At 37.7% G+C, this 25,545-nt stretch overlaps 1 protein-coding gene across 9 annotated transcripts in view; it reads right to left on the reverse strand.

Moving 5' to 3' along the window:
- KIF21A (kinesin family member 21A) overlaps nucleotides 1-25,545 on the reverse strand; it is an 87,034-nt gene that overhangs the window by 20,082 nt on the left and 41,407 nt on the right. For 5 of the 9 annotated variants that reach the window (XM_059847320.1, XM_059847318.1, XM_059847314.1 and 2 more), the window contains exons 8-27: nucleotides 22,874-23,069; nucleotides 21,903-22,092; nucleotides 21,234-21,297; nucleotides 20,339-20,542; nucleotides 17,094-17,132; nucleotides 14,810-14,894; nucleotides 14,522-14,639; nucleotides 13,997-14,185; nucleotides 12,882-13,081; nucleotides 12,392-12,499; nucleotides 11,815-11,883; nucleotides 11,494-11,705; nucleotides 10,677-10,830; nucleotides 10,105-10,305; nucleotides 9,676-9,777; nucleotides 7,797-7,962; nucleotides 7,289-7,309; nucleotides 3,380-3,440; nucleotides 3,112-3,166; nucleotides 1,575-1,780 (exon numbers count right to left, since the gene is read on the reverse strand). In XM_059847320.1, the coding sequence (XP_059703303.1) occupies nucleotides 1,575-1,780; nucleotides 3,112-3,166; nucleotides 3,380-3,440; nucleotides 7,289-7,309; nucleotides 7,797-7,962; nucleotides 9,676-9,777; nucleotides 10,105-10,305; nucleotides 10,677-10,830; nucleotides 11,494-11,705; nucleotides 11,815-11,883; nucleotides 12,392-12,499; nucleotides 12,882-13,081; nucleotides 13,997-14,185; nucleotides 14,522-14,639; nucleotides 14,810-14,894; nucleotides 17,094-17,132; nucleotides 20,339-20,542; nucleotides 21,234-21,297; nucleotides 21,903-22,092; nucleotides 22,874-23,069 (2,640 nt within the window). The remainder of the gene's footprint in view (nucleotides 1-1,574; nucleotides 1,781-3,111; nucleotides 3,167-3,379; nucleotides 3,441-7,288; nucleotides 7,310-7,796; nucleotides 7,963-9,675; nucleotides 9,778-10,104; nucleotides 10,306-10,676; nucleotides 10,831-11,493; nucleotides 11,706-11,814; nucleotides 11,884-12,391; nucleotides 12,500-12,881; nucleotides 13,082-13,996; nucleotides 14,186-14,521; nucleotides 14,640-14,809; nucleotides 14,895-17,093; nucleotides 17,133-20,338; nucleotides 20,543-21,233; nucleotides 21,298-21,902; nucleotides 22,093-22,873; nucleotides 23,070-25,545) is intronic. The other 4 variants (XM_059847322.1, XM_059847317.1, XM_059847315.1 and 1 more) reach the window with 3 other exon arrangements.

The raw sequence follows: 25,545 nt of genomic DNA on the forward strand, positions 1-25,545 counted from the left end.
AGGGAAGGCCAGATGGGTCACAAAGACAAGCTTTCTTCAACTATGACCAGAAAAACCAGCAAGAGTTCTATTTTGAAAAAACATACACACTTGCAGTGAGAAGGTCACTGTAGATTGATTGTGGGAATTTTTGATCACTTATCTACTGAAACATGATCAATAACAATTCAATACGTGAGGCCTACTGCTGACTGAATTGACTTTTTGACAGTATCTAACTCTCAAAGTCTTGCAGAACACAGTTTTGGGAAAATCCTTGTTTGCCTTTTTGCTGGCTCACTTTCATAAACGGATACATTCTAGAAGATGGAGTGAGGCAAAAGTTGGTATTACCTGAGTCTTGGATGTCAGGTCATAACACTTGATGTTTTAGATCTTGAAGCTTCAAAAGTCTCTACTCATCTCACGCTAACTGCTGAAACAAGTGGGTTTTCTCCACCTATGCTCACCCTCAAGAGCATTCTTTCCGAGCAGATTCTATTTGCACTGAAGCCATCAGCATGGGTTAATAATTGCTGTCAGCAGTGTTTTACTGTTCACAATTGCCACTTCAAGCACATGCCAGAAATATATAGTAAAAAATACAAATTGCAAATGTACATTAGGTAGAGACTGCTGTAAAAATATTATGCAAATAGGACAGATGAATATTAAAAGATGCTTAACTCTAGAACCTGTAATGTGAAGATAGCTACGGGACACTGATTTCCACATCACTGAATGTGGGAAGTGCATCGAATTTACACATGAGCTTATGCAACACAGGAGCTAGCACCTAAAAAGCCAAGAAAAGGGTCTCTAGCAGTGAATGGCCAATAACCAGCAGTGATATTGGCAGATATAAAATGAATTGAAAGAGCAAGTGAAAATAAAAAAAGAGTGTGTGTGAGAGACATCTGCTGGTCCCAAAGTAAAAAGACAAAAATATTTTTAGTTCTGTTTAGAATCAAGAGATACTTTCAGTTAGTAAAACTGTTCTGCAGGTAAGTGCAACCTACAAACAGAAAGGATTTTTGAGGATTCATAATATCTAACATTTTCCTTTCAACTTTTTACTTGAATACTCTATTTTGCTGCACAGACTTCTTCATTTTATGCGTGGTCCATACACGACAACACACAGAAAGATTTTTCCTAATAATAAGGACCATATACAAATACCATGACAAAATTTTTGGGTTGTGTTTTGTTGTTTTGTTGTTTGTTTTTTTTAAATCTCTCTGCTGTTCTAATCAGATTGTCACTACCTCCCTAGAATGTGCATTTCCCATAGCACTAATACAGCAAACTATACAAGGTATTAGAAGGGTGTTCCCCTCTACATAGAACACAGTTACAATAACAAAGCAGCTTAACAGAATTTTACATCTTCAATAAGAACCACAGAACCTACAAGACTGCATTTATACTTTCTAGAGTGGTGATGGTAGAAAGGAAAGAGCTTTGTCAGTATTATTTAGTAAGCTTCAAGTATATCAACCTCATTTGTAAAGTTAAAATAACGGATTACAAGAAATTGGCAACATGCATTTTTTAAAAGCAAAGGATAATTAGTACAGCATGGCCAAACTTACATGCTGCCTATCTTAGAAGGTGGGGGTATAAACTCTCTGTCCCTAGCAGAAGCATCGTGTGTGTCAGCAGCCGCCCCACTTCCTTGGGTCTCTGCGGCCGGCGCGGCAGAGGCGCCGGGGGCAGAGTCGGCGGCGCTGCTCTCGGAGCCCGGGTCGCTGCTGGCTGCGTACAGCAGCTCCATCTGCGTGGTGGTCCTGCGGCGGGCCTGCAGACAGACAACAACCAAACTGCCACTTCAGCCTGCAAAGGTGTGTGCCAAGAGTCCCACACTCAACTCAGCACTAGCTGGCAATTAGCATCCCCCTCAAACACTTGGCAACTGCCTTCGGAAACTGAATCAAGAAGCTCGTCTCTGCTTTTGGGCAATGATTTTAGCGGAGGCAATTCAAATTCAATGGCATGAAATACTGATTTGACAACTGGATTCCAAGGATATCCTTTCAACCAGCTGCCTACCAATACTACATCAGTACAATATTACTCACCTACAGTTTATCCAAACGAAATGTTATAAAGCAGAGAGGAATAAAGCAAAGTGTCAATTTAAATACCTACAATTATACTGGTGTGACTTCTAACATCAAGGCTTCTTCTCATATACAAACTCTGCTTCTTCCTTAGTTTAAGTCACCTCAGAAGTCCACATTAAAATTCATTCAGCATTTCAAAAATTTGAAAACAACAGAAAAACTCTCAAAGGAGCTAAGCTTTGTGCAACACAGTAATTTGTAAAAAATGGATCATACATGTTAGGTGTCATTTTACAGTGAAATTAAGATCTATTCCTCAGGGGAAAAAAGACTAATAGGGAAGATAATGATCCAGTCTGAAAAGAGCCATTATAAAAATTATATGCTTACTTCATTGCGTTTTCAGACCAAACTCAGTTAAACAGCCCAAAAAGCTGCACACCAAGGAATGTTACCAAATAATTCAACAGCCAACACAGATGGTGTCTTCCAAAGCCAACTGCAGTTGGAAAAGTGGAGGCTAAGCTTCTCTTTACTTGGCAAACTTTTTTGTACCTTTCCAGTTCCCATTGCCATTAATATTAAACTGTAGTCAGCCTAGATACAGTCCTCCATTGTCAACTGTAATTATGATCTTGGAGGTCAAACCTTTGTGTCATAAACTTCAAGATTTCTATGACAAATTGCAAACAATAAGCAAGTTCACAGTTGCCACTGGCAATAGCATTGAACTGTAGCCTACTAATACTTATCTGCAAAACTACACCAGCTTGGAGTGCAAGTAACTGGAAGAATACATCTCTTTCTGGAATTCTAATAACTTAACCCCAAAATACTGAAGAAGTTCTTTTAATCATTGCTTCTTAGAGTGAAGTGTGAACACAAAATCATATTGCACACAAATCATATGTAAAGTACATCCGTTCACCTTTTGCACGTCTTCATTCATTGAAGTCTCTTGGGCAAAGCAAGAGCATTCTCCAGAAGGTATCTTTAAATTATGAATTATCATAGAATCACTTAAAAAACATAGAAGAATTATCATCATCATCATTGTACATCCTACCTTGCTTTTGGGCTTCACTTCACCACAAAGCTTCAAGAGATCTGAAGATAATGAACTAAAAGAAAAATTGCATCACAGTTAGAAAGTCATACTTTTTGCAGATTTGCAGGTGTGTATTTTTATTTTATTCTTCTTTCTATTGAAATTGTGGGCAAAGTGTAATGAAACAATGTTAGAGATACTTTCTAAAGGATACATGATTCTGCATTACAAAAGGAGGAAATTACAGTAATTTTACTAGAATCAGTAGTAACAAAGATTTCCTCACCTTCCTTCTGTTCCAGGACTATGCAATGGGGCATCCTCATCAGTACTATCTTCCACATTTTCTAGAAAATTTCCAGAAGAATAACATTAGTCTGTCCCTCTATAACAGGATGTGAAGGCTTTAAGTGCTGTACAAAGCAACTCAGACAATGTTGAATGTAGATGAACAGAGTACAAAAGATAGGGATTTTCAAAACATGACCATTTTCTATGCAGCGCCCACTGAATTTTCCTGACACCTAAAGTAATTCTTTTCATACAATCTAAATACATCATATCTAGGCACAGTGTGCCTAACATGCTCCTCTGCCTACTGTAGCAGAGCAACAGAGATGATAGAAAAACAGAAATTCCAGAAGGGAATCTGCAAGAGAGCAGATAAAGCAAAGAAAATCTGCAAGACATGGAAGATATGGGATGTAAATCAATGGACGATAAGAATGTCTCTTTCTCCTTTTTTTTTTCATCTTCTTGCTCCAAGACCCAATCAGCCTGGCTATAATGAAAAAGAAAATTATGTTTTTAAGTAGCTAGTGAGCTGAGGCTCAGCCTCCTCTGATACAGAATGCCACCAAGCATTTGAGCTGACAAGAAGCAAGCACTTTAAAAGGAATCCTTATATACTAATAAAAGAGGATGATGCTACCACTTAGTACTTTAGAATGGCTTCCTAAATAGACATTAATTTCTAAAGGAAACTGCTCAGTAGAAATGTTCCTGAAGCAAAAATGGGTACACAAACCTGTCCACAGAAGACAAAACCAGCATGCATGCCACACGCTAACACTGTCAGACATCCAATTAACACATCTGCATGCAAATGGTGCAAAACATGAAGCTGACACAATGACTCAAGGGCACGTGTACAATCAGTTCCAAACTGCTGGGAAAGCAAATCCCCTGAATTGTGTTATTCTAATAATACATTTTAGGCACAGACCAAGGACATAGGTAAGACATTTTTGCAAGCAAAGTCCCTTTTTTTTGAACATACTCATGAAATATTAAGGATTAAATAACCTTGTAATGACATTCCATTACACCTCCTCTCTACTAGAAGAGACAGAGTGTCTTTATTTAATTTCTGTCAAAAAGCAGATATCATTTGCAATGCATAGAATAAGTATATTTGTAACCCATATTAAGACAGGTTTGTCCATGTATATGTCTTTAAGTTCATGCTTTGGAGAAAGGGAGGAAGGATATGCAGCTTTCAGCTGAATTTTGAGAAGGAATGGAAAAAAGAGAAGGAAAATACTGCCTTTTGTGTATGCTGCATCTAAACATGTTCCCTGAAAAAGTTAAAACCATCAACCTAGAACCAACACCAACAATGCACTTTAGAGTTACCTAACTGCTTAATTAATTTTAATGATGTAATCTTAATTATCAGAAATACAACAATATTCTAAAAAAAGCAGGGTCACAGGAACAGCACTCTGAATTTTCAGGTTTCTTTTTGTTCCATCATGGATTTGAGGCCAGATTAACATATTTCAATACTTATTTTTATTATTGTCATTAGGGTTGTTATTATTGCTATTATTATGATATGCTTTCTGCAAAAGTGGGGATTTAGAGTACTGCTCCTTTCAGTAAGACAAAAGCAGCACCCCTAAAATAAATGCATTTTAAAAAAATATAGGATTCCTATTAGAATTATGCTACTTCATCCACTACTCATAAAGAAATTGTGATCTTTTTTACAGATAACTAAGTAGAAAGTGTGGAATGACCACAAAAGGTGGTATTTTATTTGTAGGCTCACTCTCATGTGACCTGATGAGTTTCTTCAGTTTGCTTGCAATTCAACACAGGAGACTGCCCAAAGCCCCAGGATAGAAACCAGTGCACAGAATCAACAAATAGGTAGAAAGAGCAAGATTCTGCGAGAGTGAGAAGAGATGAAAGGAGAAATGAAGTTAGTAAAGACAGTAATGTTTGCAGGGATAGCTGCTAGCAAACCACTGCTTGTAGAACAGGTGGAGAATTTTCTGATTATTCATCTTCATCCTCATGCAGTGGCAGCTGGATGGCACCAGAACACAGCCATACACCAGAGCACAGTTCACCCAGAGGAAATGACATTTTACCACCTGCACATAGATGGTTGTGACTCCCAAACATGAATGTCCATACATCACAGGTGGAAAGTAAAAGCAGCTTCCACAACTCCTCAGAGAGAAGCAACATTCAAAACTCAATTTCATGGTCATTTTAACTCTTCACAAGAGCAGAGGGGACAGTGAATGGCAGCTGGTTCATCCACCAAGGTGGATGTGCACTGAAAGTCCATTCAAGTCAAATCCTGAGCCTGTGATGTACTTTTCTGGAGACTGAAACTTCTTGTCTACAGCTGAATACAAGTGCATAACTACACTGGGGAATGTTCAAGCTTTTCTGAGCCAAGTGTATTCAAATAGCTAAGAACTTCTGAAGATGGTGGATCTGAAAGCAGGCATCAAGAAGGCAAATCACAAAGACTATGGAAGTGCAATCCCTTTGCTTGGGCTCTCTGTGCTCTACCACCGAGATGTCAGGCATCCTGGTGAGACTGATCTCAGGGTCTGCTGCCACCCACACTTCTTCCTGCAGGAGCTGTGTCAGGCCCTGCACCAACAGCGTCCCTGCCAACCAGCCAGCAATCCCAGCAGCAAAGCCTCACTACAGTGGTGTCTGAACTCCCTGCAGCTAAAAGGTTTGGTCACTAGTCCTCCACAAAACACAGACTGCCAACAGTCTTGGACCTCAGTTAGTGCAGCATATTCAGCTGCATTTCCTTCCTTTAAAGTGTTAGCAGAGTCCTGAGTGGCTTAGGTACTCTAAAAGCCTCAGGTCATGCTTGCAAAGTGTTAAAAAGCTTCTTTAATGAGATAACACTCTATGAAAAATTTGATTACAGAGCTACTGTTTCAATACATTTAGCAAGTAGCTTTTTTTTTTTTTTTTGCTTGAGATGTTGTTAATAAGTAAAAGCCTGTCCAGAACTAAAGAAAATGCAATGCTGTCAGGAGAAACAATGCTCCAACAGGAGTGAACATGCACACACATTAAAGGCCTGTTCTAGACACACTATGATGCTACAAACCACTGAGGTTCCTGAATAAATAACTGGCTGCATGCAGCTAGATCCCCAGACACAGATCTTCAGGTGTCACCTGACAGGAAGCTGGCCAAGTTCTCACCATCTCTACATTATGATCTATGCACTTCCACATAGTTTTGTGCTTTGAAGTGCTGTGCAAACTAGCACAAGACAGCAAAATGTGATTAAAAGTAGCACAAGACAACACAAAAGGAATTATCACTGGTAACAGGATTATTTTTCTCAAGTTCCAAATATAGCCAATTCTTTGGAGGGAAAAAAAATAAGCTTAATTCATTTGGGAATAACTCTAAAGCAACAGCAACAGAGATTTATCTCAAAATCAGTGAAGTCAGTAACTTAAACCCACGTGAAAAAGTGGGATATAATCCTGCATTCTGTACAATACTTACATTACAAAATGAGCTATTTGCAAAAGGTTAAAAATGACCTGCAAATTAAGAATTGCCTTTTTTTTTTCAAACCTAAAATGATAAGCAGAATTTCTCACAACAGTAGTATATCCCAAAATAGTTCTATGTAGTCTGAACATACTTTGGGCTCGCAAGCACCAAGTTATAAATTTGAAATACAGCTCTGCTTACTGTCTTCACTTTTAACTACCACAAGGTCTATTACCACGAGAGCTAGGGGTGGCTTCAGAAAGGAAGAAATGCTCTTTAAGCTCGTGATAATGAGTACATGTACAGAATAGTTCATGCAAATTTCACACACTCACAAATTCTAAGATGCATCAGTTAGTGAACATGAATGAATTAGTAACTCATGCAGCTGTACAGTACACAGAAAGCTAAACATACTTACCCAGTGGTATGCTATCTAGGTCTGTGTAAATACAGCAACAAGGAAAAAAAAGCAACATTCCAATCAAAACATATCCATTTATAAAAAGAAATAAAACAAAAGTACCCAAATGTATTCTAAATTTTTCTTAGTATCATCTCATGAGAAGTAGAATAGATGCCGTAACGACATAAAATGCCAATCCAAAATCCCTAGCATATGATGACTGAACAGGATTGAATTTTTGAGCTTCCCATTCAGAAGTTAAAACAATTCCAGATTGTAAAAATAACAAGCAGATTATTTGAATTTTAAAAAATCTCAATAATAAGAAAACTTTGTTTCATACATTTCACTGCTGAGAGGGTCTACTTAAAAATGTCGTACATGCATGTCAATTGTGAAGTATAAGATGTTACAATACAGCATCTATTCAGAAAAGAAATAGTCTAGAATGCCCAGTACAGCATGCAAAAAAGGCAAACATGACATGCAGCTGACTATTCAGAAAACAAGATGAAAAAACTACCTTGCAAAGCATGACCCAGAAAAGCATCAAGTTCAGGATTTAATTCGGCTTTTTCTTTTAGCATATGAAAGAGCAGTTGGTTTTGAGTAGCACTAGTAATTTCTGTCTGCTTAAGGCGTCCCTCAAGAACTTTGATCTGAGCTTCTTTCTGAGCTGCTTGGAGACCCTAAGAGAAAGAAAGATGACAAATGCTTTATCACAACCTTTGTTTTACAAAATGAAAATTGTCAAAATTTTTTTAAAACTACAAACACAAACAATGTGTACATTGAAGCTGCCTTCTCACATCCTGAAGATCTGGTGTCAACAAAGGGTCTTTTTCTTTCCTTCACCTTTTAAAGAGACTCATTAAGCATTCCTTTAACTTGCATTCCTCAGACTGCCTTGCAAATATGCATCTAGTGGCTAAATGGGACATGACTCCCAAGTGCAAATCAGAGTCTTTGCATTTTTTTAAGAGTAGCAAGCATCTGAAAGATCAACACCTCCACTTTTCCCAAATAACTACTTTTTAAAAAATTATTACTTATGGCACTCTACGACAAGGAACAGGGGGAGGTGAAAGTGGGACAAGGTGGGACACAGAACTGTAATCTTTCCTACCCAATCGCTCAGTGAATTTTCAGCTCCTAATGAAAGATCTTATGGCCTAACTTCCCTAGATCCATGGATTTGTGGGAATTTTTTAGTTGGAGAAAATACAGCCAAAGAAATTTATGGAACGGTTTCCAAATAGATTTCCAAATTCCAAAAGAAACAGTATGGAAAAATGAAGGTACAACACATCTTCTCAAAGGCTTGCAGGGCAACAGCAGACTTTGAGTGCTAGTGCTGGAGTAACAAGTGCAACCCTATGAATTTACACACTACATTTAGATTGAACTAAAGTTACATATCAACAGACACATTCTGCAGGTGAAAACAAACAACAGAAGAGACAGAAGCATGACCAATTTTGCAAAAAAAAAATCTCTTCAGCTTTTCTATGTGATAATTACTAAACAAAAAGATGATATAATCCTTTACATAATGGAGCTTTTTATCATAATAAAGAGAAATTGTTAACAACGCGAATCAGAGGCACTTTTCTCACATTACCTCTGTTGCAAGATCCATTCAAACACATCCAAGGGCTGAAAAAATATTAGAAGATTGAAATTTCCAGAAGCCAATGTGATTGTGGGAATTTTCTTTACTTTTTTTTTTCCCCACAAACTTTTTGGATTAACTGCATAGTGACAAATCAAAAATGCAAAAGAAACTCCAGAGAACTGGTCAGGAGGCTTACCCAAAGACAGTTTCAGTATCATTGAAATCTTCCACTGGACACAATGAGACAGAAAGAAAAGCAGCAACAAGAGCACATGATACATATGTGCACAGGGTTATAAGCTGCCAAATACTTATTTTGAAAATATCAGAGTAAAAATATTTCCCCAACACCTTCAGAAGAATCCCTGTGGCTCTACTCAGACTGAAGTATGTCATGCATCAACACATACCTAAACTTTTTGAGGTTCATATTTGTACAAAGGTGGCTGAGCCAGTCTTTTAAAGAAAAAGTTCTCAAGCTCTCTTTAGGAGTTTGTTGAAAAACACAGAGATTTATTTGATTACAAACAGGTAGTGCTCTTGTAAGAACAACATCAGCTAATTAATACAGTGAAGAAGGCTCTACTGGGGGTTGAGAGACAGGCAGTAAGTTGAAGAGGACAACAGATCTCAAGGGCCTTGACACTGAGAATCAGCATGACTCAGTAATGTTGACCAGCTTTGCTTTGTTTAACACCCATAAGTCATGTCTTTATGTCAGCACAACAAATCTGCCCCTGGCACATGCCACAGTCCTGGCACACACATACTTCACTTAACACATTACCTTATTGATACCCATCATAAGGAAGTGATCAAGCAAATATCGAGCTTCTGTCAAAGTGCAAGCATTAATCACTGCTGTTACATCCAAGGTCTCTCCTTCTTCCTATGTGTACAAGAATAAGCCCGGTCAGATTGTGAAGTCCCAAGAATTATAATAAGTTATTACCAGCAAAATAGAAAGCATCAGCTTTGACATTTAAATGCAGTGCAATCTTAACTTGCATTACACTGTTGACACTAAAATTCAGGTATCTATTGTAGAAGTCTTCATCTCAAATTTCACATAAAAGTTTTCACCAATTTTCACTTCCTGGCTCAATAATTACACAGACAAACCAAAACTAATTTCTTAATGAGAACATTTTCAGTGCTAACACAGTTGTGTTTTCTTGTCCTCATTCTACCATTTTTGCAATAATATTTGACCTACCTTTGCTTCTTCCATTTGCATGATGTTTGCTTGGCAGTCAGAAATGCTGTCGTTGATGTAGTCTATATTTGCAGTTACTGATTCCATCTCCTCATTTATGTTTTGGACATTTCTATCTGCTTCACTGCCACCCCCACCTTTGATGAGCTTCTCCCTTTTCTTTGAAAGCTTATCTCTTCTTTTTGTGAGTTCTTCACGTTGCTATTTTCCACAAAGACATAATATTACAGAAAAAGGAATTAGTAAGCCCTTAGAACACTGAAGTGCCTTTTTGTTTTCCTTTGTTTGCCATAGTTTAACTAACATCACGATTTCTATGGGAAAAAGTTACACAGGGGAATACAGTAATCTATTTGCACATGATGCCATAAATGTGCTTCTTAGTTCTTACTAAGCACAGCAATCCCATTGTTCAAACGTTTACTGGAGCCAAAAGTGTCTTCACTGACTACAGTAGGTTCCACCCACTTTGCCAATGCTGCCGTAACAGCAATTAATTGACAGCAAACACACTTGCAGTGCTCCCCATTTAATACAATGATACAGCCAACAGTGCACAGCAGATCACCCACCGTAAGCAGCCTGTTCATATCTGCCTCCATGTTGGAAATAGTCATCCTCTGCATAATAATATCAGTCACTCTGCGTTCCAGCAGCTGCCACTTCATCCTGGCTGCCTTCGAGGAGTAAACCCTGCTCGTCACTGCTTTCCGCTGGTACTTCCTTCTGTGACACGTTCAAGAGAAATACACAGCTAAGTCTGGAGTAGTCCAGTGACAAATTCGCATGTGGAAATGATCAGGCTGGAATATTTTTCACAAACAACTTAAAAATGTCATGCAGAAGTTGTTTTAGGTTTCCAAAGCACCAAACAGCTGCCATTACCCAGCCCTGGACTCTACTGCACTCTAAGATGCTGCAGTTGAAAAACAGGTTTCAAACACTGCAGCATCTTTCATGACACACTGTTGAGTTCAAATGCCACGTAGGTGTTGTTCCCTATTTAATAAGGAGATCTGCTTCAAATCACAATGGAAAAGCACAAATAAACCTGATACACTGGGCTGCATTTTCCAACAAGTTTCTCCATGAACTTAAGACTGCTGGCATTGGACCACCAAGGTAATTTCTCTTGAAGAGCAGATTTAAAAACCCTTAAGATTTCAAAATCTAGTTTATGTGACTTGCCATTTAATGCCATTTTATATTATGATATTATTGTCTTAAACCCAGAACACTAAAACTGCATTTGATAATGGTAAACGGCACATTTTACGAGCATTACATGATAACAGTTTGACAACTAACAGCTCCTGCTACAGCACCTGCGAGAAAGTCCACACAAATTTTAGTTCTTGTAAGAGAGTCCTAACAAGTTTTAACCCTTACCCTGTTCCATTTGTTGCAGTTACAGATAATGCTTGAACCCTTGCGACAGGAATTCTCATCTTCTGCTGTGCTGCTGTTCTGGAGCCATCATGCTCTCCTGACAGACTAGAACTTGCTTCCTGCATGGAATGCTCAGGCAGGCTCAGCTTTCGACTCACTTTTCCTGCCACCTTATCAGACAGAGGCCTGACTTGCCGACGAAGGGCTGTGACCTGAAACACAGTGCAAAGACACGAGTTACTCTCCCCAAACTGAGCTCTAAGTTACAGCAATACAACATCACTCTATTTTCAAAGATGCATTGCTGTTTCACCACAGTACCTCTTCAGTTTTGCGACGTAAGATAACTTCTTGGTTTCTTTTCTGAGCTTCCAGAAGCTTGAGCTGATGCTGTGAGAAAAGAGAAGTAGACCACAATATTTTTCCATTCTTTCTTTCTCACAAGGACTGCATTGCATAAACAAAAAAAGAGACCTCTACACATTAATACAAATCTGCAAAATTGCTGTGACATGAAGACTCAAGTCATGATTGTTTCTTGATCTTCCTAGTGCAGAACAAAACCAAATGTTTCACTGTATCAATTCTATCAAAACCAATAATTCCATGCAAGCAAGGTGGTAGCAACAACTTTGTGAAGATTCACTAATCACTAATTCACTGATAACATTGATATACATACTCAATAAGCACAACAGGACATAGAAGACTTATCACCTGAAGCTAGGAACTGTGTTTGCATGGAAGTCAAACCAAATTTTGTGCATTTTCATGGTGAAAATATACAGGTACACGCCTGCCTCAGTGAATGCATATGCACAGTGTGTGCCTGCAAGCAGAGGCCCATCATAATGACATGTGCTTACTCCAAATGAAAGTTCTTTATCTGTCAAATCACCTCTCGTTTGCGCTGCTCCTTTTTAAGCTGTGCAATCTCTCTATTTCTCCTGGATTCGGTCATTCTAGCTTTCTCCTGCTCTTCTTTCATTTGTTTCATCAAGCGAACCTGTCAAGAGGTCATCACTTAGAAAAGCTGTTCACACTCAAGTGCTGCTCCCTGCCCCCATCCACAGAAAGTTCTCTTCAAATTGCCATTTTCCACTATATTACATGCTTTTAGCCATTTATGTCTTCCATCTAATGTCGTCTTCACTCAGTGCTGAATTACAGCTAATAAGCTGTGCATGCTTATGAATGTCTGATACCCTAATTTCTGTTCATTAAACCTAAAAGCTGCCCATCTCCCCCAGGAACAGCCTGATGCTTGCATTTCTTCTATTTTCAGACTTTCAAGCAGATAACAGCAAGAACAGAGTTATCAGATAGATGGATGCACAGGAGATTTCAGTAAACATTCATTGTGCAACACTCCATTTACTGAAATATACCTTGGTTTTCTTCATCTCTGTCACCTCCTGCTGCAGTTTCTTCAGCTGCTTTTCATATTGAGACTGATTTTTAAGCAAACGCGCATGTTCCTTTTGCGCTGTTTGAAGTCTCTGCAGTTCTTTATTCATGGCTTGGAGCTTCTTTTCATATTCTGACTTGATTTTTTTTGCCTTTTCTTCTGAATAGGTCTCTACAGAACCTAGAGTAAAAGGGAATTCTTAATCTGCTTTTGTTCAGGGTACTTTTAGTTTTCCAGCCACAGCAGATAACTACCTCCTCTGCTCTAGCACTGCTATAGCATTGCTCTGCAATACCTTTAAAACAACCTAATTTCTCTCTGGTTCCTGCCACCTGCACTGCTCTGAACTTTCCACCATGTATGCATTCTGGGATGAGATCAACTATTAACACTTTCCTCTGACTTCTTTGTAACAAATCTGAGCACCTGAAAGCACAAATACACACATTCACACATACGTGCACAGGAGTATAACAACACTCCTAAAAGCCACCAAGCCTAGTATTCCTCTTCAACACTGATCAACAGGGAAGGCCTAAGGAATAAGGGAACAGCAAAAGCTTAGACAGGGTATAACCATAAAGCATATATATGCTTAAAAAAGAAAAACAAACAAAATTCCACAGCACTCCCAAAGCGCAGTTATTTGTGGCTAGGGACTCTGGAGTCATAGGTAGTTTGTCATCTCAATATTATTAACATATTCAAAAAGGTTTGGTCAGTAAGCACCTCTGAAACATGTGTTTCACTGATCCTTGTTCTTATTCTCATGCAAATAAAAAGAAAGTGGGGAGAAAGGAACACGGAAAAACTTTTAATCAGGAACTATCTCCAGGATTATGAGAGCTCTTAGAAAGCTGAAAATGCTTATTCAACCAAATCAAATACCTGTCAGCAGCAATACATTTCAAAAAGTTCTTCTCTCAACTCTGATAGAAACTAGAATGATTAAAGAATCATTCACTGCCATTATGGGTACAAACCATACTTCTGTCTTCTGCAATTTCTCATCAAATTTGAAAAAGAAAATGAGAGAAGTAGAAAATGGTTCAACTTCAACAGCTTATACAAGATCAATGATTTTGTACTTCTTACCCAAGTTTTGAAGAACCTGATCTCTTTCAAGCTGAGTGTCTCGAATTTTATGTTGTAGCATCATTAGTTTCTCTTCATACTGTTTTTTCAGTGTTTGCAACCTTCGCTGGCTGTTTTCTAGCTCATCTATCAGTTTCTGCTTAATGGCTATTTCACAGGTGATATTTGCCAAGTCAGCTTGATAATTTTCTAAAACAGAAAGATTTCTGTTAAGGTAAAGCAAGGACTACGTGAACACAAGATAATCCTTGCAATCTTAGGGTCACTGTAAATACATATTGTACACAGGAGGATTCCACACAAATCACAATGAACCTGGCCTCTGGTCAATTTCAAAACCCATACAGGGATGCTAGATCAACTGTGTATTACATGTTTTAGCACCATAACCAAAAAAATAACTCACAGAACGTACTCTTCACAGAGAACTACACACAGACAGTTGACAGCACACTTTCTTGCCTACCAAGACCTGAGGTTTGACAGATATTTGCAAAACTCTACAGAATATTGCACTGACATCACCTTTTTCATCAGAGTCAGAATCTGATTCATCTGAGCTTTCAACAACTTCCATATCATCTTCATCCTCATCATCTTCCTCTTCTTCATCATCATGATCACTGACTTCCTGAATTTCCTCCTACAAAACATACAGAGATTAAAGCACCCCCACAGTTTCCATTCCTCAATCATTTTTGACTGTCACTGAAGCTATAGTATTCACCTAGCTCATTCATAATTTTCTTTCTAAAACCTTATAAATCTTTAAACAATAATGAACAAATAAGCCAAACACTTATCAATACTTACTCCCTCCAATTCATTATTCTCTCTCTCAGAAGTGCCTTTTTCATCTCTTTTCTCCTGCTCGTTGTCTGTGTTATCCTCCTTAACACTAGTAAAAGAGGCAGACACAAATTATTCACAAACTGAAATGGCAATTGTTTCCCATCCCCCAAAACAGTAAGTTGTAATTCCAAATAAAGATGAAAAACTAAGTGTAGTTAGAAAAATGTACAGGTGTTGGGCATGGGTAAAACACAACTTCCAAACTTCTGTAGATAATAAAATAATGCCTCATTACTCTTAATCTTGGTTTGCAAGGTGATAGTAATGATTAGCACATTGTTCCAGCATACTGCACAGCTGGGACAATCAGAATACACATCTCCATGTACAACAGCAGTACTCATTTTGCATGGAAGTTGCAGTGTACCCAGAGTAGCTTTTCCAAAACAATAAAAGAACCTTGTGAGCAAGTACAACGTACATCACAGGTATTCCTACACTTTCAAGCTGTAACAGAGCCTACTCTACTCAGAATAGTCTTAACGTTTATGTATAAACCTTAAATAATATCCTAATTTATTGTACTATAACCACTCTTTTGATTAGTTATCTACTTTGACATAAAGGGAATGCTCAAAACAGTCACTGATACAACTATAAAAAGGGTTTACAGCAAGGGTTTTTTTTGTTTTGTTCTAAATGTCTGGTGTATTACCCAGTAGGGCAAGTTTTAACATTTTTAAGTGCACATTTAAGACATCACATGCAAATATAAAACAAAAAATCAATGGCACTCTGCAAATTGTCACAGACCAGGTATCTCTAGTGTTACATATACAAAATCCAAAATTCCAATGAATTGGAAGTTGTGACAGAATAGAGCTAGACACCATAGGGGTACTAATGAAAAAATGTGGTTAGGACAGCAAAGTGTGGAATCCACCTCAACTAACATCTGCTGCATAAAAGTTTGACAAGTTCTGCTGTCACTGATCAGGCACAGAAACTAGAAATGCACATCTTCCTCCACTGATACCAAGAGGAGCTCAGATTCAAGATCAAACTCTTGGGCAAATCCAATACTCAGTGCAGGGACAAGAAATATACAGTAGATTTGAGACACTATGATTTGGTAAGTGACACTTTTAAAACAGAGCTCGAATCTAAAAAGTGCCTGTTGAGTAGCACAGTGCTGTGTACATGTGATTTTCTGTTGTATTATGATATCTTTTTAATCTGTTCAATGCTAACTGATTCCCTTCTGCCCCACTCATTACCAGTTATGAGCTGACCAAGCACAAAGCAGAAAGGTTTTGCTTGGATCATCTCAATCCATGCAGCAGCTGGGGATGCTGTAATTTTAAAATCTAACCAGATTTGTACACAAAAAAATGCCTAACAGGGAACACTGTGTCACACAATCTCATTTCCACAGATTCTCATCTCCCTCAAACTAGAACATATTCTATGTTGGTAATTAAGCCTAAAAGATAATGGATCTTAGCTCCAATCCTTGTGCAAATTGAGGCAAACCCCCAGTTTCCTTTTCACTCAGTACAGAACTAACCACTACAGAGAATTTGTTCTGCCTAACAAAGGGGAGAGACAGGAAGGAGGAGAGCCAGCAGCTCTCTGAGGTAGAACTATACTGCTTAATGTGTATGGTCTGTGGATTCACATCATCTGCATCAATTCAGTGGGTAGGTTTTTTGGATCAAAGTAGACAGCAGAAAAATAAAAACTCCTTTAGTTTCACTTTTAATCATAATATAGTTCTCTTTTTAGAGCACTCAGCTTAACTGCTCTCTGTGAAGGGCTATTCATCTACTGGTTTGGCTGAAACAGAATGGGAGGAATGACCAAGGTTTTCATCACATGCTTTCAGAAACCAAAGCAGCAGACTTCACTGAGGTGTGATGGTCCAAGACACTCTTGATCTCACATGCCAAAATTAATATTGTCATATACTGCCTGCTAGGCATTTCATACTATATGTGCTACTGCACCTTCCTCCTGCCTTTCATTTCTCTTAGGCCATGCAAGAAAGAAAATAATTAATTCAACAGGAATTCCCAAAGGCCACCTCCACACAAAAGCTTGCTCAACCCTCTAACTCCAGAGTCAACCTCAATTCCACAACAAAGGTTTCTTCCAGTTAAAACACTGACTGAAAGTGAAAACCCAGGAAAGAATTCCTAAAATTAACTACTCCTGAAGTACCTATGAATCCGCCCAACTTCTTTTCATGTATGACAACCAGTTAATTGAAATGACAGGTAATTAAAAACCTGGGAAATATTCCAACCTTCTTTCTTCTTGACTGCTTTCCTCAAGTTTCTGTAGCCTTCAAAAGCACGAAGTACAGTATTGGAAGGCCAAGCCAATGAAGGACAAACCAGACAGTGAAAAGCAAAAGTGATAAGAAGGTAAAAAAATGATATATATGAGCTTGCGGAGTTTAAAATGAAATTTTAAAAGATACCATCAAGAGACAACAAGTAGTAAAAAGGCAATACATCCTGGACAGTTGGAAAGTAAACAGAAAACAAAAAAGAAGCATGTGTAGGTTAACTAATTTGCCACTGATAACAAGTAAATTCAAGTTACACTAAGGAAGAAATTTCAGACAATATATTTAACTTTGCAAATTATTTCTAATAATGGATTAAGAAAATATCTCAAATCTAGAAAAAGCTTTCTCCTCTTTCTCCACTTAAAACTGGCTGGTAAAATACTGAAAATTGTAAATACTCCCACTGACCCAAAGTTACATATTCTCAGGAACATATAAGGAAAAAAACAATGCATTAGTTTTATATATGCTGATAACATATTGTAATAAGAAAAATTTTAAATTATTAACTTATCAATATTCTAAATAATATATTCTGAATATAATTAATACAAAAAAATCTTCAAAGTGCATTCATGTTTTTGTTTGGGTTTTGTTGTGTGTTTTAAATAAAATGCAGAAAACTGCAGCTTATTTTTCTGGGATTCAGAAAGTGAATAATTTCTTGTTATTCTTTAAAAAATTAACAAAAAACATGCACCAGAAGCAATGAGATGGACAAAATGTTAGTATTTCTGCCTGCACTTTTTCCTCTTGAATAAATGTGGATTTATCAGTAAAAAAAGTCTGCATGACATATGTAAGCATAGAGATGGCTTAAAATTCATCAGCTACTGAAATTCCTCATTTCCCACTATGACAAAGTTTCAAGCAAGAGCTTTTGCTGCCTTTTCACCTTATACTGCCTACCACCTTCCTTTGGTATCAGCTAGGAGCTAGCAAGCTGAACCCCACGTAACTTTCATCACTAATTTAGTTTAATTAAGGTTAGGGCAGTCAAAAGAAAACAGTCAGAAATGGTTACCAGGTATGTAAAAGTCTGATTAACAAACTGAAAGGAATGTGAAAGATTTCCTCAGGGGCTTCTAGTGGGTAAGTCTCATTAAGTCACACTGTGGGATACTCCAATCAGTAGGCAAAATATTATTGCTGTGTAAACTGTTTCCAATAAACTTCATGACAGGTGCTTATTAAGGCTACAGATATTGAACACTACACACCTGCTGCTCATTCAGAACCTTGCTCTTAGACCTTCAGGCTACCTCACAACAATTTAAATAAGTTGTATGTATTTAAAATTATGCACCTTTTGTCATACTGACCCATACCCAGGAAACAAAAGACCAAGAAAGGCAGCAGGAGGGGCAGAACTAGTAGCTAGGCTTACCAATCCCATTTTACTAGAAAAATGCTAGTTAGACAACTTGAAAGGAAGGGCAACACTAACAAGAAATAGTAGAGTAAATGGAACTAAGTGCCTACAGAAGACAGAATTATAACAAAGAATCCCCATCAAACTGCATAGCAAAGTGTCTTGTGTATTGCATTAATGTCCACACTGCCAATTCCTGGACTTTCAATAGAACAAAATTCACAGTGATACAGCCTTACACAGACTTTTCACTAACTGGATAGAAACGCTCTGCAGATAGCAAGAATGACAATGGATCATCCCTCCAATTCTAACTCTTCTCAGCATCTAAGGAATTTTCCTCCCCACACATGCACCCCAGAAATTTCTATTCATTACAAAGCAGTCTGCAGATAGGCCAGCAGAAAAATTCAAACCTTAGCAGCACTTTGAAGAGCATGACCCCATTTTATAGAACACAAGGCCTACTTTAAGATGGAGCCATCAAGAGGCCTCTTTCAACTTTCATTTTGCTATAGCTCTCTAATTCTATAATGCTAGGATTCAAAACTGATCTCAAAAATAATTTATGGTAAACAGTCCCTATTTGCACATCAGACTACTTGGCCGTCCCATCACAATATTATTATCTTGGTGTGAGAAAGCATGACTGGCTTTCAAAAAAACAAGACAAAAACAAACCATAAAAACACAACCTAACAACTGAGGCTCTATCTAAGCATGTAGTTAAATGCATGTTTGATTTTAAAATGTGTTAAAAGATACAAAATCAAATCTTTGACTTGTTCCTGCATTTACAGTAAAAGGACATACTGAAGTGCTTGGCTGAAGAGAGGACAGAACATTCTACTGATTTTATTTAATACTTCCATCTTACCCTCAAGTTTCTACAAAAATGAGATAAAATCTATCACAACCCCCATAAAAGCCTTAGAGCTTCCTGAAAGATGATATGCAAAGAATCTAGTTGTACTTAAAATGACTGTTCTCTAAAAGCATCAGACATCTGTGTGGTGAACAGATTTATAGATACAGGATCTAAAATTAAAGATATGACTGATCATCATCTACTTTATACTTTGACTATTTCAAGCTTAAACTGTTACAGCTTTACTCTGAACTTGCAGAAGTCTGAAGGACCATTATTAAAAAGAGTAACAGATTAGAAGCACGGAAAATTTCACCTAAAACTGAGAGACTTCTAATGGATGCAAAGTCTCTGAGTACACAAAGCCTTGCTGTGCTAAATGCTATCTGAACAGGCATTTATGTCAATTTCCATGAGGATTTTAGTAGATGAGAAGTTGGACAGCAAAAAAATCCAGCAAAGCATGATGCTGCAGAGAGTTAGGAAACCTCAAATTAAAAAACATTCATAGAAGCAAAAGATAAAGCAAAATAAGCCATTTCAACAGCTACCAAAGAATCCCCAGCTATTCAGAGTATCTTTTCTTCAGAAAGCTGTTTCAGTTTTGACATAGAGTTGAAAAGAATTTAACATTTTTTTTCAAAACTTCTGTTAAATTTCAGGTGCATTTTAGAAGAAATTTTTAAAAACAACAAGATTTAGAGGGAGCACCTGTGCTTTTATCATTGTGCATAATTACACAGAAAAGTTCATTACAAAGGAGACAAATACTGCACACTTCACTGGAAGAAAAGATGCAAAAGAAAAACTGTAACTTCAGCATGTAAAAGGGTTTCAAGGAACAGCAGTTTAGGGTTCAAACCCACACAAAAAGCCTTTTTAAGTTTCAGTAATTAAAAAAAATAGGCCTTTTTCCTAAGAAAGAGAAAACAAATAGCATTATAATTCATACACCACCTCTTTTTCTTTTTCCTTTCTTTTTTTTTCAGCTTTTCTAGATCTTTCTTGGCTATATCTAGAATTTCCATTGTCTCCTTCTCTGAGGAAAGCATAGAAGCAGAAAATGCTGATGGTCCACCAAAGTACGTGGCTCTTGATGAGGCTCTTGACAAGTTGCGTCGAAGATTTTCATTCACTGCTTCACTTTCTAATAATTTTGCTCTTAATAAAAAACAAGGAAGAATTGTAGACCATGAATTACAACTATTGCTAGTACATCAATGTAGTAAATTTCTTTAAAATACCATTTTAGACAATGATTATATATACTGTACATATAACCTTGACAGAATACATGAAAATGCGTCTGTATGAACATAAACAAAAATATATACATATACACACAGATACATAGCTGAACATGCTTTATGAATATAGATAGTATAGGAAAGCTACACAAAAGCTCTAATGTAAACTGAGGATAGGCTAGATAATTTTTTGCATGGTATACATCCAAGATATAGAGAAAGAAAAATATCTAACATATTTAAGAGTTCTTGAATTTTAAAAGGAAGTATTTTTAAAAAAATATTTTTAAACAAGTAATTTCTCAGTGCTGTCATTTTTATACAAGGTTATAAAGTTGTAAAAGGATTGCTCTAAGTTTTATTGTCCTTGGTGCAACAATATTAAGTTATTACCATAATTTAGGCAACATCTTACTCTCATTTCTATTGTCAGTTTGAACCCTAACATTTTACATGTTTGTGTCCAAGAGCAACACCAGATGGTCTTAGAAGCTGAAGGACCACTCTCCTAAAGTAATCCCTCCACAGGAAAACAGCTGAAGTATTGCTAACACTTCTATCATTTTTTTAAATTAAAATTGTCCAAATACATATAATGCAAATACCTGAGATCTTCTATTTCCTTGATATAGTTATGAATCATGTTGCTAATTTCTTCATTTCCTTCCCCTTTGAAAGACAGAGGGAAAAGGGGAATGAGGGAAGGGAAACACTGAGAAAGGGTGGTAACAGTATAAACATCTGAATATAGCTACTAGGCACAAGGTACCAGCAAAGGGAAACAGTCACATGGGCTACACATGTCAGTCTTATTTGTAAAATAGCTTTCCTTCTTAAACTGAGTTACATTTTTTGTTCCTCTCTCATGTGATCATCATATGCAACTTGTTTTCCATACTAGCACATGTTAACAACGCTTCAATTAAAATTACTTATCTGGAGTTTAATTTGGAGTCAAATTAACTTGGTCTGGTTGTTAAACCACCACAGGGGCTAAGCATACAAATAATTCCTATACAAAAATATTATTTCATGTTTCCTCTTGTTCACATTTCTAAGTGGATGGTCAAATCAGAGTACCAAACTATTTGTATTATTAAAAAAAGACTCCAGAAACAGAAGAAATAATCACATGGGGCCTATCCCTGCCAAAGGAGGTCCTACATTGCTAATAAAAAGGCATCATTTTATTTCAAGGGATCAGTGAGGCAAGGACATACAATCAATTTAAGTTCATGAATTTATAAAGCAGTTTATGCTCATTCACAGCGTACCTGTCCTGGCTAGCACTTGGTTGGCCTGATCACTCATGAGCTGCGTTATTCTGGCTCTAAGAGCATCAATGGTCTCTTGCATTGCTTTAATTCTAACACGCAGGTTGTTGTTTTCTGTTTGCAGCATTGCATTCTCATGGAACATGTCATTGATGCTTTCAACACCTTCTTCATCTATAATCCTTTTACCCTTCAAGAAAGTAAAAATATTTTATTACTAGTCAAGGCTTACCTACACTTAAAAAAATTCTAAGTCAGTAAATGTAATCCACAGATGACTTAGAATTCTAAGCACACACTCACAGCACAATCTCTCAAAGAGTTTAAAACAACGATAAAGGGATAGTTTTCAAAAGACTGATGTCTGGGCCAACACCTTAGCATCTGGGTTTTGTGTAATTCCACTTTAGGCTGAAATACAAGTTCTTGAAGAGGTTAAAAAATAAGAAGATAACTCTTTATCAAATCAGAATACTAGGTCAAGAAGAGCAAAAGGTGATCCTGTTCAGTGATGACCTTTATTGCTCAGAACACTGAATAAAATTCAGGAAGAAACAGGCACGAGTATTTGCCTTTTATACTTGAGACTGGATTTTTAAAACAAACTGTTTTAGCCATCTAGGAAGTTTTCAAAAGCAATACACAGTAACCATACACATTCACTTATGCATCAATCTAAGTTGTGGTTTGGTCATTTTTGATTTGGAAGCGACTTTCTCATTGCCTTTCAAAAAGCAAACAGCATGCCATCATGTAAATCCCACTGACATTTGCAGACATCTCTTTTTTGGCAATACAATCGACATTTTCCAAAAACACCTGGTAATCACTGGAATTAAGTGTTGTTTATGTCAGGGCTGCTTTTCCAATGTTTTTAGTGTATGAAGTGGAAATAGTCAACAGGGGGGACAAAACCCCTGTGGAATCATAAGCATTTTAAAGTAGAAGAAATCCTAAGAGGACAAACTTACGGTTTTGTATTCCATGAGTTCCATCTGTAGCCGTGCAATCTCACTGCGCAAAGCATTTATTTGTTGACTGGCCCTATCCTGATTGACCATCACCTTGTTCTTGATGTTCCGTGCCCGGTTGGCGTACTTTAACGTGTTCAAAGTTTCCATGAAGTCTCGATCTGAAGGGCTCACACACGCTATCATGAGCGTTTGACTGGAAGCCAGAAACACAGGTCAGCATTATGGAGAAAAAGAGCAGAGAGAAGCTAACAGGTCCTCAGGCACAAGGTGAAACAAGAGTAGCAACTTTACAGTATTTGTGAAAATATTCCTGCATCTAGCTCACTCCAAACCGTGAACCACAAAGGTCAGCAGGTCTTATATCTCCTTAGCATAGAATAGGAGATTCTAGATCATTACTTGTTCTATACATGAAACTGTAAAGCTAATAATGGGTGTTTCCAGAAACTTTTCTCAAACATTTACCTAAACATACATAAACTGAGATTACAGAATTTATAGTCAACCTAAATTCCTGGACAGTGATTTGGATCATGCAGCTGTCAGGACTCAACTGCAATTCCTGAGCTGCTTACCTCCTTCATCTGATAGATGCCCAAATGCTCATCTTACCTGTCCATACATGTCTAATGTGCCTGTTCTCTACCTCAGGTTCTGAACTGGCTGAGTTCTCCACTGTAAGTTACCTCCTGTTCACCAACAGAAGCCCAAAACTAGGGCTTACCCTTAGCACTCTGTGTCTATAACTGTATTTGCACCACATTTCATAACACCACTGCTTAGAGCAACTTTCTGCAACAAAAAGCAGCAGGACCGGAGCTCTGGGCCCAAGAGGGCTATGAACAACCATGCTTCTTTCAGCTTCCTACAACATCCCCTAGCCATCCCATCACGGGATATTGTTGCAGGGCAAGAACACATTCCAAGCTCTCAAGGAAAGATAAAGCAGATAGACCAGCAGGAATCAGTAGGACAAATGCAGAAAAAAAAAACCAAAACAATTTTCACTCCAACCAAGTGCTTCCATCATTCAACAGGTTCCTTCCCTCAGTCCCTGGAGCACACTCATTTCACACCAGGTAAGAACAGCCTAGAAGGTGAGAACCAGAATTCCAGCTGCAGATCACTCTGAAGGTGCATACATTGCCTAAACTCTCGACAGAAAGGGCAAAACACCTGCATTTGAAGGATTGAGTACACTCCTGCAAGTTTTAAAGGAATTGGCTACCCCATTGCATGTCACAACTTGGATAGTTAGGTTAGGAAGAGTGAACTGTCTCTGGGGCAAAGGAGCATTATCTGCACCAGGCAGGCTGGATTCTGATCTTCACTTTCTTTAATTTCTCACTAAGACAAACAAATGAATCCCTGCAACACACTGTGAGGTGAACAATTCACCATACACACTGGGAAACTAAGCTAGAAAGAGTAACTAGCCTGGGGCTACACAAAAATTCACTTTCAGCAACTCTTACTCAGTTCTCACCCATATCTTTGTGTCAGCTCTCCAAACTACTTTAGTCCTCAAAATAAGGCCATGCAAGATTAGGAACAATTTTTTTAATTTTGACATTGAGAATGGATTTATTTTTCTAAATCTCAGAGGACCGGTTCTGCCTTGTGTTCAACTTGAAAACTGAACAACTTGAACTCCAGTTTTCTATCTAAATTGTAAAATGGACTAGGGTTTGACACTATTCTGCTTCCTTTACGTCACCATTTCTTTAAATTGCTGCCCCTGCTCCTGAAGTTAGGAAGGTTTTCATTTTTCATATTATACATGATAACATTCCTTTTAAAACACCAATGCTCCATATTTTTATTTGAATAATTCAAGAAACATTACTATTTAAGTGCTGCTTAAGAACTGCTACAGCATTATACTTAAAATAAGGATTATTGTGAGAATAGTACAGTGATATGTTTTCATCACTGTTAACTCAGGATTTACTACAACCTAATCCAAATTATTACTAGTAAATTTCTCTAAGTATTTATTAAGAGAGAAACAATAATGTGGACAGTTATACCTAGAGTGGAAGTTGGAGGGCTACAGAAAAGGCATAAAGAAATCTAAATCTGATTGTCCAGAAGAAAAAACCGCACTATTTGTTAAAATTTAGCTTTACCACACATTTTGACTGCCAAAGCCCAGACAAAAAACCATTAAAATGTGAGGATTTTATAAATAAATATATATGAAAAACATCTTCCTTAACAGCAACGTGCTGTTTTGAGATGTCTCAGCATGTATGTCACATAAAAAAAACTGGGGGAAGGAAGGCATCCACACAATTCTCATCAATCAGAAAAAAACCAGAAAGAATACATACAAGTAGCAGTAAAACATTCTCGGGCAGCATTTGCTATCTGTACATTTGTGCTGGTTTTGGCTGGGATATAGCTCATTTTCTTCACAGCAGCTGTTCTGGATTTGTGCTGGAAACACCTGCTATGGACCCGTGATGCAGCTATGCTTGAGCTGCTGCTGAGCAGGGCTCACACAGAGCCAGGGCCTTTTCTGCTCCTCAGGCTGCCCCACCAGCAGGTGCACAAGGGCTTGGCAGGGGACACAGCCAGGACAGCTGAGCCCACTTGACCCAAGGGATACTCCATCCCATAGGGAACCGTGCTCAGCATACGAATTTGGGGCAATAGATGAAAGGGGG

The sequence above is a fragment of the Haemorhous mexicanus genome, chromosome 5 (genome assembly GCF_027477595.1).
Source record: "Haemorhous mexicanus isolate bHaeMex1 chromosome 5, bHaeMex1.pri, whole genome shotgun sequence".
Classification (NCBI taxonomy): Eukaryota; Metazoa; Chordata; class Aves; order Passeriformes; family Fringillidae; genus Haemorhous; species Haemorhous mexicanus.